At 36.9% G+C, this 18,847-nt stretch overlaps 1 protein-coding gene and 2 pseudogenes across 3 annotated transcripts in view; 2 read left to right on the plus strand and 1 right to left on the minus strand.

The window, feature by feature from the left end:
• Positions 1–546: 546 nt before the first annotated feature.
• Positions 547–12,955, plus strand: LOC144630274 (uncharacterized; annotated as a pseudogene). Its single transcript, XR_013566494.1, has 6 exons — positions 547–696; positions 2,181–2,518; positions 3,108–3,245; positions 3,447–3,890; positions 10,466–10,603; positions 12,251–12,955. The product of XR_013566494.1 is annotated as an uncharacterized LOC144630274 (transcript).
• A 96-nt stretch (positions 12,956–13,051) lies between these two features.
• LOC144630253 (uncharacterized) lies at positions 13,052–14,700 on the minus strand (annotated as a pseudogene).
• A 490-nt stretch (positions 14,701–15,190) lies between these two features.
• LOC144630246 (uncharacterized) overlaps positions 15,191–18,847 on the plus strand; it is a 148,550-nt gene continuing 144,893 nt past the window's right edge. For both annotated transcript variants that reach the window (XM_078488587.1, XM_078488586.1), the window contains exons 1-2: positions 15,191–17,873; positions 18,644–18,781. In XM_078488587.1, the coding sequence (XP_078344713.1) occupies positions 17,561–17,873; positions 18,644–18,781 (451 nt within the window). In that variant the 5' untranslated portion in view covers positions 15,191–17,560. The remainder of the gene's footprint in view (positions 17,874–18,643; positions 18,782–18,847) is intronic.

The following is an 18,847-nucleotide window of genomic DNA, read 5'->3' on the forward strand; positions in this document are numbered from 1 at the left end:
GCCTTCGAATTTATGTCCTTCTAAGACTATTACATATGAGGTTGTTCGGGAAACTCAGAAGATAAATAAAAACGTTTGAATCGTTAGAAACCAAAAAAAAACATTTTGGGATGACCAAATACTCACGATATCGTTTACGATGCCTGTGGTTCACTCTGAAGAGTCATTCTACAGAAATCGATAGCAAATAATGTAAATGTTAAATAGTACAATATGACCTTCGTGCTTTTAAAAGTACAATTTGCAGCCCATTATGTGTTTTACATATTTGCATGAATTCCTTCCTTCTAAAGTCCTTTAAAAAGTTATCTCCTCCAATGGGAAAGGGAAAAAGAAAACGTTTTTTACAATGGTTGTTCACTTCAATATCATATTTTAGCTGGCAATTGCAACGATTTAAGAAAGACCGCTGTGTCTAAGACCTGATGTATCCGTATAAATTGTTAAAACTTATTTGAAGCAGCTAGAGCAAAAACAGAAGGCAGGTGTTATGTTTTCCAATTGTCCAATTTCTGCTCTGTTTAAACAATTGTCTACTAATTTTACAACAAGGTAAGTAGGTTAGTAAACGAAAATTATAAATTACCAAAAAAGGCAATAAGAATTTGGGTCGCATTGCACTCTTTCCACCTTTTCAGCATATTTTTTAGATCTCAACCCATAAAGGGCCTCGTGTCTTTCTGTCTCAGGAATAACGTAAGATGAAAGGGGCTTATATTATTTTGACCATTATACAATAGTCGCCCTTTTACAGCTTAGCATTTTCACTTGCATTAAAATAAATGCACTAGATTTTGCGTAGGGAAATCTTTGTTTTGGACCACATGCAGATTTTCTCTGCTCAGGTGAAAGATGGTTTGAAAATATTGAGATTATTTTTAGACAAACAGACAAGGCTTCACAGACATAGTAATCAGAATGAAAAATAAGTCGACGAGCTCGCCGCTCTGAATCCGCCAAACGAAACACAATTATTCTTAGTTAGGTGGTCTTTCAAAAGTTGGAAACGTTTGTTCATTTTACTAATAAGTTTCTGAAAATTAATATCTTAGCAGCCGCTCGATCGCTTTCTGTAAACATGCAAACGCACCCTGTCTTTCCCGCCTTTATTACTCAAGTCCAGACCGCTCCATTCTAAATTCCGAACAAATCCTGCTAAACAGACATTAAAAAGCAGAGAACTTTCAAAATACCGTGCGCTTTTTATCTTTCTTTTCCACAGCAACCTCGAACTTTTGGTCCTTCTGCGAATATTAAACACGCATTATGCAAATACGGTTGTTAAGCAAACTCCGATTATTTTCAATAAAACTTTTAAAATTGTTATAGATTTCAACTTCTTAACGATTTAAAAGGGAAGTATTTGGAGCCTGTGTGAAATCGGAGAAATGTGGCATGTGCTTAGAAAATTTACTACTTTCATTTTTTTGTTCAGTGATACGCTATGGCGAGTCAATGAATGTGGTAAAATAATAGCGGGTGACAGATCGCGCGAATATTGAGATCCTTTTTAGACTTTGGTCAGTTGGTTGATTGACAGAAGATTTTATTAATTTTTTTCAATTTTAATTTTGACATTTTTGCATAAACAGTGGCGGGTAGCAGTACGTTTATTTCGAGTTTTTAGGAATTATTCAAGATATCAAAAGCAAGAATGTCTCGCAAATCGAGCTAGTTAAGTTCCCCTATTCAGAAATAGGTAGGAAATGGTAAATTATTTAAGAAATTCGTGTGTTTTTTTCAATGACTTTAAGGGGTTTTGTCATGGATTTTAACTGATTTTTAGCAGCCAAAATTTGTATTTGTTTCGCAGGAAACCAAAAAATAATAGTCCATTTCTTAATTAAAAATTGCTATATTAGAACACTGACACTGTTAACGAGTGTTTTTGGCTGCGGATGGCTAGGATAGAAATGGATTGTTACTTGAAAAATTAAAGCTCAACTTTTTAAGTTGTTTCCATGTGTCTTCAAATATCGATTTTTTTAGCCGAAGTTTGATTTCTTTCCGCAAATTAAGGCTATTTCTTGAACAGTTACTACCAAAAATCGGTGAAATCCCCGCGACGTAGCTCCTTTAAAAGTCATGTTATTGTTCCACAAAGCATTTCATTTGGAAGAAAGGAATGGTTGAGATTTGTCACCAATTACAAGTCTTTTCAAATTCTATTTCCCTTGTAGCAGACACTGACGTACTGAATCCAGTATGAATTCAAAGTTTTGGCTCTCCGCTGTTGTTTTGATGTCCCGGATTGGTATATTTGAAGCTGTTGAACAATGTAACCAAGTAGAAGTCTCCATCGGGAAAATGTACCTCAGAGGTCACACGTTCAAAACGTACAAGATTGGATGGCCTCACGAGTGCTATTTAAGGTGCGACGAAGAGGTCACGTGCCAAAGTTACAACTTCCATATTGGCCAACAAGTCTGTGAACTCAACAATAGAACTAAGGAATCAAGACCGGAAGATTTTATTCCGGATCGGACAAGATACTACATGAAACGGGCAAAAAACAGAGGTACACTTTAATTCTTCTTTTGTATCTCTTCACCAATGCGAGCAAGCCACAGCTTGGCTTCTTTTGCCAGTTTATATGTTTTATGTCTTTTATCCAAATTAGTACTGGCTTGAGCCTATATATATTGCAAAATGGAAATCAAATCTCGCTGAATGTTTCACTATGCTTAGCATGAACTCGAACTAAATTCATGCATCTGAATACCCGGGACTTTCGAGGGAGCAGTATGAGAGCCGGCTATGAACAGAGCTAAAAAAAAGACAAACAAAAAAACTGAAGTTTGTTCCTTACCCTAATTAGTGTCGCCTGATTAAGTTTTTCATCACGTTTACGGAATGTCTTGAGGCAAACTTGGACGCATCACACTAACGGTCACAGCATACCTGATCGCTATCTGCAACCTCATAGTGAATAACTCTCATGCCCATGTCTGCAGTAACAAAGTAACTCGCAAAAATTGGAGCCCTGTCAAAATCTAATTAACTGTTCACTAAACGACAAAGTTTATCTCATACAAGCTATATGCTACGTGCTAGCATTTCCAGCATGATGTTGAAAAATTGCGGAGTTTATTTTTTTTATCACACAGTCCCTCTTGGTTCTATTCCTGAGCTGCCTGCCGAATCGTGCAGTGAGATCAAGGCCAGTGAAGGAAATGAGATGGTAAACGGGGATTACTGGATATACTCTGATGGGAATGGTCAGAAAATCCTGGCTCGCTGTGAAGGTATGGTATTTTATTTGATTGATAGATAATTTTTAACCCTTTACCACCTCCATAATTAATTAAGAATTAAATTGCATCATAACTTAGACGCTCTATGTTTCTGCTGATTTCGTCTGCTTACCATTTAGATTTAAATTTCGCAATTTAGCTTCCTTGCACTGTGGTACTAGCTGGGTGATGTTTTCTAAAATAAAACTTTAGATAACTGGCAAAAGATAAACACAGCACCTGTTTGTTTTGGAACGCGAGACGACAAGTATGGTGCCTTCAACATCTCGAAGAGTGGACGTCTTAAGACGATGAAGCTCATTCACAAATCGGGGTCGGTCCAATGCAGTCCAGATTACAGTGCATCCTACTGGGGTTGCCGAAATTCGGGAGCGTATGGTAATAACGGCCTACTGACTATCATCACAAATGCCAGTAGAAAATTCTTTCTTCCGCCTGCTGAAGACTTGAAAGCAGACAGTGGGTGTGACAACAAAAAACACTTTTACAGCCTTGATGGAACTAGCCACGCATCTACAGAGCTCGTTTTCCGCGACCCGCCTATTCCGCTGCCTGTGTCACGCAACCAGCAATTACAGATATGGTACGGACAGGATTGGGCCGACTGTTGGGAAAGTGACAACAGCGGAGAAACATGTGTTGATGTGTTTGCGTGGTATGCATAAAGCTAGACACAGGAGATTCTGGCTTTGCTGGAACATTCTGATACACAAATTTTAATTTAAATTTAATTCTAACATCGATACTGAAAACGTCCATGTAAACGCGCCATATTAAGCGTGTTCGGTACCAAAGGTTTAATGTAACAAAAAAAAATTAAAAAGGCAGTAACTTAATAAATTGTCAGGAATATAGTTCAAAGAAGTTGCACTTAATGTTTACTAAGCTGATAAAACGCATTCTTGCTTACCATTTCTGGATATTTACCCTTGGATGGATGCCATCGCCTCCCTTAAGGTGTTCTTGTAATTTTGAATGGACGTTTCACTCTATAGTGCTCACACTTGCAGTAGCTGTTTATTCATCCCTTGCAAAAAGTTTCATATGTCAATTATGTGTCCATGAGTTAATACGTCGCCATGGCAACCACACAAGCACGTCTGGCCAAAAATCGTCATTTTGACAACATTTTTCTTTGTTGGTTTTTTTCAATTTCTTAAAACAAAATTGTACAAGTACGCCTTGTTTCATGTTACATGTTCCATTCCATTAGCATTGTGGCTGGATTTCGTATCAATTTCAGTTTTTTCTGACCTGCTAAGAAAATCGCGAAATCAAGATGGTGAATACAATATGGTAGATCTAATGAGGTCATTTGACGTCACAGCCAACAAAAATTATGTCATATAATAGAGTAAGTTAAGGGCTCTCTACTCAGTACAAAATAATTTCTTTGCACATTCATAGAACAAAAATCTTTGGGAGGTCACACCCTCCGGGTTCCACGGTGGGGGTATAAATTTGGGTAAACAACAGTATATAAATTACAGATATCAGAATTAACAAGTAGTTTATACATTTAATTGAGATGTTAAAAAGCCAGTCTTGCCTTTATCTCGTGTATCATATATTAATCCTAGAATGACACGTCTGAAATTTGTGGATTTCTGTGTTTTGCTGCTGTGCTGTAATTTATGTGTAAAATTAATTTGCATAAATTAAAATATATGTAACTGACGTTCACTTCTACATTAAAGTTGCATTAAACTATTATTTACCCCAATACCACTTTGCTTAACATGTACAAATGTGGTGGAATGTTCAATCCAGGGAAGTCACGACAATAACCGGTCAAGTCACATTTAGTAGTAGTAGTAGTAGTAGTAGTAGTAGTAGTAGTAGTAGTAGTAGTAGTAGTAGTAGTAGTAGTAGTAGTAGTAGTAGTAGTAGTAGTAGCAGTAGCAGTAGCAGTAGCAGTAGCAGTAGCAGTAGCAGCAGCAGCAGCAGCAGCAGCAGCAGCAGCAGCAGCAGCAGCAGCAGCAGCAGCAGCAGCAGCAGCAGCAGCAGCAGCAGCAGCAGTAGTAGTAGTAGTAGTAGTAGTAGTAGTAGTAGTAGTAGTAGTAGTAGTAGTAGTAGTAGTAGTAGTAGTAGTAGTAGTAGTAGTAGTAGTAGTAGTAGTAGTAGTAGTAGTAGTAGTAGTAGTAGTAGTAGTAGTAGTAGTAGTAGTAGTAGTAGTAGTAGTGGTAGTGGTAGTAGTAGTAGAAGTAGTAAAGCATTTCTTTATACACGATTTAAAATTACAGCAGAGCTGATGTGGTCGTGTTATAAATATAAATGTTACAACAATATGAAAAAAGATAAAAATAATAAATTTCGATACATTTTAATACTTAAAGAACTAAAACTATTTGAAATGATCCTTAGACAATTAACAATTGACATTTGGCAATTTCAAGGAAAGATAGCAACTCCATGCTTTACGAAAAAGGAACCAAAATAAGTGGGGCTGAGAATACAAGGGGGCCGGGCAAATAACTACAAACCAAAGAAAACATTCCGGAATGAACAAAAACCTTGAGACATCTTTTACGATGATGCGAGTTCTAAGGAAAATAATTCCTTACTCGAATCGATATGAAAATTACACGAGCTCAATAGGTCTAAGATTAAACTATGATGTACTGCAAATGAAACACAGAAATTTTTTTTTATTTTAAAATATTTCATTTGTAGCACATCATAGTTAAAGACGCTAGTATTAGTTTTTTAACGGGAAATCTGATTCGCGCAAAAATCAGGTTTTACTAATTTGGCGGTCTTCTGTTTATCGTTGCCATGGAAATATTAATTACCGTAAAAAAATGCGAAGTCGAACTTTGATCTTAAACCTATAGCTGGTGCAATTTGCAAATCGATTCGAGTAAGGAAAGGCCACTAAAAGGCCAATTGAAAATTTAAGGTATTGTCTAGAAAAACCTGTAGGGAGACACCTTAGTTACGAATTTTCATAGACAACAATTAAAGACCGATCACATTTCACCATGGCCACATAACATAGGGAATTACTGGTTCTTAAATAACGCGGCACTCGACCTAAACCGCCTCAAACAGAGCCGTTCACTCTCATATGTCAATTTTATGAATATTTCATAAAACTGTGAAGAATTCGAATATAAAAATGCAACCTGAAGAGTATTTTCTCTGTAGCCCATGATGCGTTTTGCGTTCCCAAAAAAACTGCGGAAGGAAAAATAAAACAAGTTTTTAACCAGGGCTGTTCATTATCATTTACTGCTCATTTTGTAGCTGGCCCAAGCACCAATTACTGCGTCTAAGACCTGGTGTATCCTTATAAAAAGTATTTAAAGTAAATTGGAGCAGCTAAAGAAAAACAGAAGGCAGGTGTAACATTTCTAATTTAATAAAATAGCCTACTGATTTAATAGCAAAGTAAATAGATTAGTGAAAGCAATTATATATGACCAAAAAAGGGCATTAAGAATTTAGTTAGCAGCACATTAATTCTAAGATCGGTTGTTAAGCATATTTTTCAGATCTCGACACTTAAAAGCACGGGTCTTTCTGCATCAAGAATAAGGTAAATGAGGTGAATGGGCTTATTTAGAGGATTATGAAATAGTCGCCTCTCTTATACTTCCATTAAAATTAATGCACTAGATGAGTTTTGCGTAGGAAATTCTTTGTTTTGGACCACATGCAGATTTTCTCTGCTAGGCTGACTTTTAAGTGGGTGGCAGATTTCGAAAATGCTGAGAATCCTTTTCAGACTTCAATGAGTTGATTGACTGAAATAAAATGAAATGTCCAGAGAAAGCTATTAATAATGATGTAGAAACAGTTACTTAGTACGTTAATTTCGGCTATTCACGACATAAAAAGAAAGAAAGTCTCAGGAATCGAACTAGTTTAATTCCTGATTCTGATAGGTAAGAAACTATAGATTATTTTATATAGAAATTTCCATTCATTTAATACACGTTATTATTCTATTCTTATGTATTATTCTTATTCTAATTCTTATGTAAAAGCGACTATTGCAAAGTGTACTTTTATTTATGAGATAACATTTTTTACCCAAAATTCTGAATCCCATCCTTACTTATAAAGGTTTGAATAGCTATTTCATATAACAACTATTTCTTTCACAAAGGGTGTATTTTAATGCTCGATCAGTACAGTGAAAGCCCGCGGGTAAGAACCTAGTTTTTCAAAACCCATTAGGCTACAATTTGCAAGTTGGACACCCTCTATATAAGAACCTCTTTAGCCTAAAATTATATTAGCAACAGTGTGAATTTTTCTTCAGAAATTAAGAACCAATTATTAACCTAAAAAGCCTCAATTTGATCTAATAAGCATTTATGTACGATCCTGTTTAGGTTAGCTTGGGTAAATGGAGGTTTTTCCTCGTGGGTTTTTACTGTGGTAGAATTGTGATCAATTTGGTTTTTACCTCTTCTTTTCCGAAGAAGTGAAAGTCTCTGTAAACGCGGTTTATCGCATTTCGGGTCGGGATAAAATGATTCACCTTAAACTTTGCTTAGTGAGCTATCTTAGGATATAAGTAAATGCAATGACTTTATGAATGTGTGTCCAGCAGTAGCAGTGAAATATATATATGATAAATGCAAATGCGGCCTTACACTACTGAAGACCTGAAAAAAAAATTTCAGGCTCTGAGCGGGAGTCGAACCCACGACCTTTGCGTTGCCAGTGCAATGCTCTACCACTGTTAGTTTTTGGAAATACGTTTAACAGGTTCCTGAAAATGTTATATTAACGAACGTCCAATCGCTTTTTGTAAACATGCAAAAAAGTCCTGTTTTAGGTGGACTTTATTTCTCACGTCCAGATTCTAATTTCGACTGCATCCAGCTTAACAGCTGTTAGGAAGCATAGAATTATTAAAATACCTCGCGCTTTTCATCTTTCTTTGCCACAGTGACTTCGAACTTTTGGTGCTTTTGCGGATACTGCATACCCATTTTGCAAATGAGGTTGTTAAGCAAACTCAGATAATTTTCATTAAAAACGTGTGAATTCTTAGCTTTCACCATCCTAAGTTGAAAATACCAAAATTTAACCTTCTAAACGATTTAAGATAGTTTTTTTCTTGGAGCCCGCGTGAAATCAGAGAAAAGTAGTACGTGCATGCATAGAAATAATCATCACCTTTATTATATTTACATTCTTTTTGCTCAATAAACGTCGTTAAATTTAAATAGGTGACAGATCGCGCGAATATTGAGATCCTTCGAAGACCTTATTTAGTTGATTTTAAAATCTTGCTTGGTGATAATTATGAAGTAGAAAAAGTAGATGGAAGAAGTACGTTAATTGAAGAATGTTTTCAAAAAGGGGATAAAAAAGAATGTCTCGAGAATTGGCCTAACTTAATATCTAATTCGGAAATAGGTAAGAAATAATAAATTATTTTAGAAATTTGTGTGCGGTTTTTGTTAACTTCAACGTCATGTTATTATTCCGTAAAGCATTTTATTTGCGAAGTCTTTTTTCGAGGACAACGACTTCTTTGGATTAAAGCAGGTCATGGATCTCGGCTACAAATAAGGTAGTAATGGTTAGGAGGCCTCAACAATAACAAGCTATGTTTTTATTAAGAGCGGCGGCAAGGGAAAACCGAGCAACGTCTTGATTTCGTTGGCAGAAGTTGAAAAAGTTATTTCCATTGGTACTGTTTATCTTACTATTTATCTCAGTTTTTCGTTGAGAAAGGATATTTTGCAATGGGAAGACTGAAAGAAGAAGGGAAAATATGCTTTTTGAGTCTAAATATTGCTTTGATGCCTTTTTACTACGACTTTTGAGATTCACGTCATCGTGGAAATTATTCCTAATTTTTTATTTATATCAATCGGATGAGTCTCGCTTCATGGCTTTAAAAACATCATCCAGTGAACGAAAATAAATTTTTGTGCTGATAGAAAGTGTCAAAACTTATTCTTGCGGCTTCCTCTGCGAACGCGAGTTATAAATTGTCGGGTTAAAAATTGGGCCATTTTGAGACTCCAACCGTGAAAAACAATTTTCCGATTTTTTTTTCGAAATAAAAAGGCTTTTAATTTGGCGGGAACAAACCACCTCGGGTTTCTTAACTACCTAAAAACTATCAATGAGCAGAACATGATGTAAATTGATCTTTTAACTTCTGCCACCTAAATACCGTGGTATTGCTTCATTACCTTTATTTCCCTTGTAGCAGACACTGACGCACTAAGTCAAATATGAATCCAAAGTTCTGGCTCTCAGTTGCGTTTTTGATGTCCCGGATTGGTATACTTGAAGCTGCTGTCCAATGTCACCAGAAGGAAAAATCCATCGGGCAAATGTACCTCAGAGGTCACACGTTCAAAACGTACAAGGTTGGATGGCCTCACGAGTGCTTTTTGAGGTGCGACGAAGAAGTCACGTGCCAAAGTTATAACTTCCATATTGGTCAAAAAATATGCGAACTAAACAATAGAACTAAGGAAGCAAGACCGGAAGACTTTCTGCCGGATCGGACAAGGTACTACATGAAACGGGCAAATAACAGAGGTAACATTTTATTTTTTGCCGCCCTTTTCCAATGCGGAAACGCAACCACTTTGAATGTACAGTTTTGTCTAGTTTGCAAATCTCGCTGAATGTTTCAAAATTACTGAGCTTTCTGTATACAAACATTCGAACGAAGTCAAAATAAATAAATAAATAAACGCCGTTCCAACAAAGTAGTAATACCGTAGTCAAAAATTATTTCTTTATGTTATTTTAAACCACATAGTATAAGTTATTAGTTGCTTTTGTTTGAGGAACAAAGCCTCCGTTTCTGTAAGAATGATAAAATCGCACCCGAGATGTAGTGTGGAAAGAGATCAAGCTGCAGTCGAGAGTTCCTACAGCCATTTAAGGGAAGAGTATGAAACCGGCTATGAACTTTATCAGAGCTAAAAAACAAAACAAAAAACGAGTTTTGTTATCGCATTTGTGGAATTCCTTGAGGCAAAATCTGACGCATCTCACTAATTACCACATTGTATTAGACTTCGATTTGCAACCTGGTACTCATGCCAATGTCTGCCGTGACAAAGTTACGCGCGAGAATTGGAGCCCTGTCAAAACCTTAATAAACACTATTGTGGGGAGTAGTAACTGTTCCCAGGACTAGAAAGTTTATCTGATACAAGGTATATTCTTCTTGCTAGCATTTCCAGCCATTAGCGTTTACGTTGTTTCATTTTGACACACAGTTCCTCTTGGTTCTATTTCGGAGCTTCCTGCCGAATCTTGCAGTGAGATCAAGGCCAGTGAAGGAAATGAGATGGTTAACGGCGATTACTGGATATACTCTGATGTGAATGGTCAGACAATCCTGGCTCGCTGTGAAGGTATGGCCTTTAATTAACCCTTTGACACCCAAATTTTCCCAAAAAACCGCTTTTTTAGCCGCTAAACTGAAATTTTGGTATTATGGTTTGAATTTACCTAAGCTTTACTAAAGAAGCACTTTTTTACACTTCAGCAACATTTTGATAAAGATTCTGTGTAAAAACGTACAATATTTTACTTTGGTGCATGTGCATAAGCCAAAATTTGGACTTTCTTTTGCTGAACCGTTTCAATTTTTTTTTTTGCCACTTTTGCTTCCTTTTTTTTTTTGCCTTCTTATTCTCCTTACTTTCTACTCTTTATACCCTTTCTTTTGGCCAAACAAGTTTTGACGTTATCATTAGAAAACACTGAAAAGAGAACCAATTACAGGTGTACTGGCCTGTTTAAGCAACGATTTTGTACCAAAAATGGATTGTGCTTTTCTTTAATTAGCTCTGTCAGAATGCAACCGATATTCAAAATGAACAGTCCTGTAGAAAGGTCTATCCAAGCTCTGTCAGATTCTTATCACGGAATTCCACTGACGTGCTTATTGATGACGTCACAAGTGAATCAATGACTGCACCTTCAAAAAGTGCCTGAATGCGCGTTTTAGAGTGAAAGGGTTAACTGATAGATTATTTTAAAACTCTGTATAGGGCTGTCCCAAAGGTGCTCGAAATCTCCCGAAAAGGTTCTCGAAATTGCCCAAAATTTCAATAGTTGAAAATTTGCCCAAAAATTGCCTAACATCTTCTTTTTTAGTCAATAATTTTTTTAAAAAACGACAATTTTCTTAAGATTTAAAGACATGTCATTATAGATGTGAATATTCTTCATCGTGGTGTAAGATAGGTAATGAACGTTTATTCGTTTGTCTCACGATAGAATCGCTTTGAGATGTTGATCGCGACGTTTCGACTGCAATACTGCTAGTCTTCATCAGGCGATGAGGTCGATTGTTTACGCGTCGCTATTTATGCACGTTGGCTCGCTGTGATTGGTGCATTTCGATCCTCATTATTATTCCGACTAACAGTCGGTCACTTGAGCCATTTCGATTCCTGTTTAATTGTAGAGTCGTTCTCCTTCAAACCAAGCTCGGTCTTATCGAGGGTGGATTCGGCTCTTATAAAAAGAGCCGTTTGAAATACTGAATTTTAAAAGTGAATCAAGATTGATGAAATGCCTGCACGGGCCCGATAGTTGATGTGTTGTAACTGCCGAAAAAAAGAAAAGATGACCATTATGCAAGGAAATGTTTCCCAATAAACGCATTGTACCGAGTAAAATGCTCGGATTTTTTTTTCTATTTTGTGTATTATCTGTTGACACACAACATCACCATTATCAATTGGCACCTGAGCTGAGAGCGATCGGAACAGGTACCAAATAAATGACTCGAAACGAAATTGTATTGAGGACGGTGAACAAACCTTGGCTTACTCGTCTATTGGTACTTCTTTGTAATAGAGTAACCTAGCGGTATTTTCTAGGCATCTTATTATGTAGCCTCTTTCCACTCTAACTTGCGACCAGGCGCTCTTTGTTTTAAATAATGCGAATTTAAAGTTTACGATTTGAAATTTAGAGCTCACTCTTAAACTTTAGAGGTTCTACTGGTGTGATGTTAGTAATGTTTGCCCTTTTGGATGACATTTTAGAGAACTGGCAGAAAATAAACACAGAACCAGTCTGCTTTGGAGCGTGAGGTAACCAGTACGGTGCCTTCAACATCACAAAGAGTGGACTTCTAAGGACAATGAAGCTCATTTACAAGTCCGGGTCGATCAAATGCAACCCAAAATATAGTGCATCCTACTGGGGCTGCAGAAATACGGCAAGCTATGGCAATAACGGCCTCCTGACTATCATCACAAATGCCAAAAAAGAAGCCGTTCTGCCACCTGCTGGAGACTTACAGACTGGGTGCGGTAACAAAAGGCACTATTATAGTCTTAATGGAACAAGTCACACATCTCCAGAACTCGTTTTCCGTGACCTTTCCAATTCGCTGTCTGTGTCACGTAAAGAGGAATTGCAGATATGGTACGGACAGGATTGGATTGACTGTAGTGACGATAACAACAGTGGCAAAACATGTGTTGATGTGTATGCGTGGTATGTTTAAAGTCACACCAAGCTCTGAACCGCGTTTAAGAGCCTCAAACATTTCCTTAGACGGCAAAATGTATCATGTCTTGTCATTTTCAGATATTTTCTCCTGGCTTTAAAAGTTAAGGGTCAGTTTAAATAGCAGCAATACAATGCAGTGTAAGTAGTTCCTCCAGCGTGTTATCCTTAAAGGTTTAAGCTTCGTTCCAAACTACAGTATCGATACACTATGAAAAATAAAGGATAAATATAACATGAAATAATTAATAACATCTTATTTACCGAGCGCAAGTGCTGTACTGGGGAATATTGGCCCTAGGTCGTGGCAGTACGGACCGAGCGCAGCGAGGTCCGAACAAAAACGACCGAGGGCCAATATTCCCCAGTACGGCTCGAGCAAGCTAGGTTAGTAAGTAGTTTATTATATGGCACTCGAGCCATGCTTCTGATGCTTGTTTATTTTTCTGTTAAAAAGAACTTCCGGTCACTTGCATTCAAAAGGCTTTCTCCGTAACGTGCTTATGATGACGCGAGCAACTCCAAAAAAACAAGCTACCACGGTCGCTACTACGAGTTTGAAAACAAATTTATTGATCGTGACGAAGAAGACGAAAATTCACCGGATTTTATTATCCGATAGATCGGGAAACTTCTGATGTAGAAACTGGAACAGGCATCCTCGAAAGCCAGAAGGCCGCTGGGCTGTAAACCAAACCGAGATTTTTTGGCCATCATTCTGCTGTTGAAGTTGAACATCTCCCCAGCGCAACTTACAGGCTACGGCTTTCGTCTCTGGCTCGTAAACCGAAGTGTAAGGATAAAAACCACCAAACAGTTCTTTAAAGTGCAACTGGATTGGAGTCGCTTAATTTTCCCGCTTCAAAAAGAGGAGCATCTTCGTTGTCTTCATCAATCGCCTGAGAGGTTTGCGGCTTGTTTCCATCGCCGCACTAGTGACTGGCACTTCGCAGCTAGTACTCTTCTTGATTTTTCAAACTCATTGTCATTGAGTATGTTGAATGGATATTTTCTTCTCAGGTATCGCTGTATGCTGCGCTGAAAACTGGAAATTGTTGCTCGTACTCTTCTCCATTTTTTGCTACGTGCGTTTATAAAAATTCGCTGCGTGAAAATTTGGACGGAAAGTTAGTCGAGCTCAAGAGCAGGTAGGCTTCAATTCTTTCATTTGTAATACCATAACCTTCATGTACCTTCCATGTTGCGAAGAAGAGCTTTCATTTCAATGGCCGTCTTCTTATTTGTGTTTGTACTTTTCTGTTCGTTTATAAAATCGTCTATGGCCTCCTGGCTTTCGGTGATTCCTGTTTCGGTTTCCACAGTCAAAATTTTCCGGATCTACAAGATAATTCGGTAAACATTTGTTTGGTAAATATTCGTTTCCTTCGTCCATGTTGTAAGCTCTATAAAATATTAATCTGTTTGGTAGTTTCTTTGAGAAGAATGAGAGTATGTACACGTTTTCGTTTCGCAGGTTTAGTTGCAAACTTTGAATTCGCCGGCTTTCTAAAAAAATACACGACTTAGACTGTTTTCATGGAAACGGTCCGTATGGCAAAATCCCGACCGAGAAAGAACCAATCAGAACGCTCGGATTTACCTAAGACTGGCTTTGAAATATAATAACAATAGATATTAGAATCCAATTATGAAAATTAACTCTGGTTTATACTTTTGCTTGATTGGTATTAAAAATGTTAGTATTGCTTTTATCTTGTGTATCGTATTCCAATCACTTTCTACAGTCCGGGATGATGTCCACCTTTGAAAAACGCGCGAAACAATAGCGTGACGTAACAACATGGCGGTTGTCATGTCTTCCCGAGTGGACTCCACATGAATTTTGGATTTGCCTTTTGTTAAACAATGATTTCCCCGGGTGCTTAGTTCCAAACTACAGTATTGATACAGTATTAGGAATAGAGGATAAATGCCAGTAAAGAAGGTAAATAATTAAGTGGGGATATCGGAATCAGATGAAGTAAATTAACTGCAGTTTATTCATTTATGTGCTTGGTATTAAAAAATGCTAGATTTGACTTCTGTATCGCAATAAAATCATTTTAAAGAATGTCTTGTAAGGCTGTGGAGTTTTCTTTCTTTTTGCTTCCTGTTATTTATGTGAAAGGTGTATATTTACATCAATGAACATGATATGTGCACATATACTTTAAAGTTTCGTCTGGAAAACAGTTTGAAGACTCTTTAACATCTTTAACATTTTGTAATCATTTCCGTTTATTTGTAACTTTCAAAAATTGATGTTTAAGGTGATAATTTTTGCATCTAAGGTAGCAAATCCCATTTGGAACTGATTGCATGTTAAAAAAAAGTTTCTCCGCAACTTCTTCCCATTAAATGTTCCCTAGTAGTTGCCCCTATCAATGTGAAAGGGAAAAGAAAACAAAATCAAGCTTCATGATCATTTTATACTTGTCCGTGCACCGATTCAAGAACATCTAAGTCCTGATATTGAAGCAGCTAGAGCATAAACAGAAGGCAGGTGTTGTGTTTTCTAATTCTCCTACTTCTTCCCGATTCCAAAAATAGTCTACCGAAACAGAAAACACCCTAATTTTACTTATTTACTACAAAGCAAACAGATTGATTGAAAGAAAGTTATAGATGGACATAAAAGCAAATAGACGTCCTTTAAAAGCTGGCATTTTCACTTACAGCAAAATTTATGCGCTGGATAAAACGTGAAGAATTTGACTGTGTAACGGTTTGTTTGGGACCACATTGCGGACTTGATCTGCTGGAAAATTAGAGATTCTTTTATGCTGAAATCAGATAACTGATTGACGTATTGACAAAAAAAAATAATAATGATAATGCAGAAACAGTGGTGGGTAGCTGTAAGTTAATTTGGAGATCCTTTTTTTTTTGCAATATTCGTTAAATCATTAAAAGTCTCCTTTATCGGCCTGGTTTAATTTTTGATTTGGAGTAAGGAGGATTGGCTGTTTTAGCAATAATTTGCATTAATTCAAGTGTGGTTTCTACTAAACAGCGTTCAAATTTAAAAGCGACCTTCAAAAGGGCAAATTTGTTTGTCATTAATGAAAATTTCTGTTATTAAGCCGTTTAGCTTTTTCTTTTTTGTTGATCTCCTTATTCAGATCTTATTAAAAAAAAGTCAAGAACAACAACGTGAAAGCTTATGCGCCAGGTGAAAACTAATTGCGTCGGAACTGTTTAAAATACGTTGTTTGAACTCGCACGATTGCTTATTGTACCTGCTGACAAACTGAAAAAGAAGAATGAATACAGTTTTGAAAACTGAACAAAAGTCTCATTCGTGTTGACTTTAGAAACCTTGCAACATACGCGTGAAAAATATGCATTTACCTTGGCTTTATTTCAAAAACAGATAAATATAATTTACCTTCCTCTTTCAAGGTATAGAAATGAACACCAAAATCGAATTAAGTTTAAACGGAAAATTGTTTTTGAGATGGGATTATTCAATTAAATTTCTTTTTGTTCGTTTGTTTGTTTGTTTGTATCTCCCAAGTTAAATGTTCTACTGTTTTTATAATCTCCTCATTCTTTGGGATCGTTGTGTAACATCCCAAAAACAGCTGCGGAGACTATTGTTTACCGTGTACTGCCTTTAGCCCCTTGATTCTAAGTTACTGACAAAACAAGTTCTTTTGGAACTTTATGTGTGAAATTCCGAAAACATATGGGATGAGCAAAAAGTTTCCCTGTAAAAGGTAAGTCTAATTTTATGCAAGTTATTCAAAAATACCTCACCTAAACAATATTGCTGAACTTTGAACTGGCACTATGCCATGATACTTTTATTGGCTTCGAGATTTTTCTGCTCATCTGAGTGAGTGAACCCCGTACTTTGTTTTGACTTTACGATCAGTTCATTCCATGCAATCTACGAGGAGTTCTCTTTTCTCAACTAAAACTAGGTTTTTCACAGCATGTGGTTAACACAATGATCTGGTGTCTAATAACAAATTCGTGTGTGGCCAAATTATTGGTTAAAGGTTTTTATTGTTTTGAACTATTGCTGTGACATTATGATTATTTGGAAATGTCCATTTTAATGTCTAACACGGCCTATAAAATATGGGAAAATGGGCTCTTTCAATTAGGCAATAGGCGAGGAGAAGATGAAAGGAACTTCTTCTATCAAGAAAACGACATTAAAGACAATAGAGTTTAGATACCTTGCGAGCATCACGCAAACTTTGAGTGTAAACAGCAAACTTTAAAACCCTAATAAAACGGACCGGATGCGAAGGAAACTATATGAACTTGTCCCGTACAAACTAAACTTTCTTTGAACCATGATGAATTACTTACAAACAGACGAAAACAGCGTCTTGCCACTCTGACTAATACATTAATAACTTATGAGGTAACAACAAAGAAGGAAAGGGAAACTTATTGAAAGCTCTGTTTGTTAGCAAATATTACTCAAAACACATACAAAATCACCCGCATCACGCTGCTTAAGTCCCTGAGTTGTAAATGAGGTACGAAATTACATACTTGACTTATTCTTGTGAATACTACACAAAAGTCTTTTGGGATACTTCAAACAGCTACCATATTTTAGCCAAGCATCTGTTACTTAATTTAGCGAATCTCTCCAAACTAAGAAGACTAAGCTAAGAAAGATAAACTCTTCAGTCGGATGCTATAACCATAGCTATAATTGTTTTACGTCTAAGGGGGGGGGGGGGGGGTCAATAATTTAGTAAACAAACAAGGAAAGCAATCGTTGGCAAGCCCGAACAATAACGTGCCACTTTAAACACTGTTGTTATTAAATCCTTTTATTTCGCTTGTAGCAAAGACACTGACGCACTCAATCCAATATGAGTCCAAAGTTCTGGCTCTTAGTTGCGTTTTTGATTTGCCGGATTGGTATATTTGAAGCTGCAGGCCAATGTCACCAAGGGGAATACTCCATCGGGCAAATGTACCTAAGAGGTCACACGTTTAAAACGTACAAGGTTGAATGGCCTCACGAGTGCCATTTGAGGTGCGACGAAGAAGTCACGTGCCAAAGTTTTAACTTTCAAATTGTTGCAAATGTCTGCGAACTCAACAGTAGAACCAAAGAAGCAAGACCGGAAGATTTTATGCTGGATCCGACAAGGTACTACATGAAACGGGCGTTCAACAGAGGTACACTTATTTTCTTATTGATTGTTTGTTTGTTTTTGTTTTCTAACGCGACAACGCAGTCATTTTGAAGGTCACAGCTTGGCTTCCTATGCCAGTCCATGTGTTTCATCCAATTTCGCTTTTAGCCTTGTATGTTACAAATCTCGCTGACATAAGCGTTCTAACGAAATCCATGCATCCAAATAAAAAATTAAATAAATAACTACTGTTCCAACATTTTCAGGCAACATACACCAAGTGCGTTTTAGAGTAAACAGTATAAATCATTAATTGCTTTCGCTTGCGAAACAAAGCCTCTGTTTTTATAAGAATATGATCAGATAGACCTTTCTCTCCCGAGATTCAGTGTGTTAAGAGATCAAGCCACAGTCGAGATTTGTCACAACTGTTCAAGGGAGCAGGATTGGAGAAGGCTACGAACTTAATCGAAGCTTAAAAACAAACTGAGATTAATAAAAATAATAATACTTCAAGTTTTAACCACGTTTGTAGCATTGCTTGAGTCAAATTTGACGCATATCACAACCGGTCACATCTAACTAGATCGTAATTTGCAACCTCGTACTCGTGCTCGTGTTTGCAGTAACAAAGTAACACGCAAACTGGAGCCATGTCAATATCTAAATTAACACGATTCCAAGGGAGAAGTAACTTTTCCTTGAACTACAAAGTATATCTGATATATGCTATATTTTTATTGCTAGCATTTCCAGCAGTATCTTGAAAATATAGCCATCGATTTTACGTAGTTTAGTTTTTTAATCACGCAGTTCCTCTTGGTTCTATTCCGGAGCTTCCTGCCGAATCTTGCAGTGAGATCAAGGCCAGTGAAGGAAATGAGATGGTTAATGGGGATAACTGGATATACTCTGATGGGAATGATCAGACAATCCTGGCTCGCTGTGAAGGTACAGCGTTTTAGTTGATAACTGAGTATTTTTTAACCCTTAGAACTCGCAATTCAGCTTGTTTCT

Source organism: Oculina patagonica, chromosome 11 (genome assembly GCF_052425735.1).
Source record: "Oculina patagonica isolate OP01 chromosome 11, crgOcupat, whole genome shotgun sequence".
NCBI lineage: Eukaryota > Metazoa > Cnidaria > Anthozoa > Scleractinia > Oculinidae > Oculina > Oculina patagonica.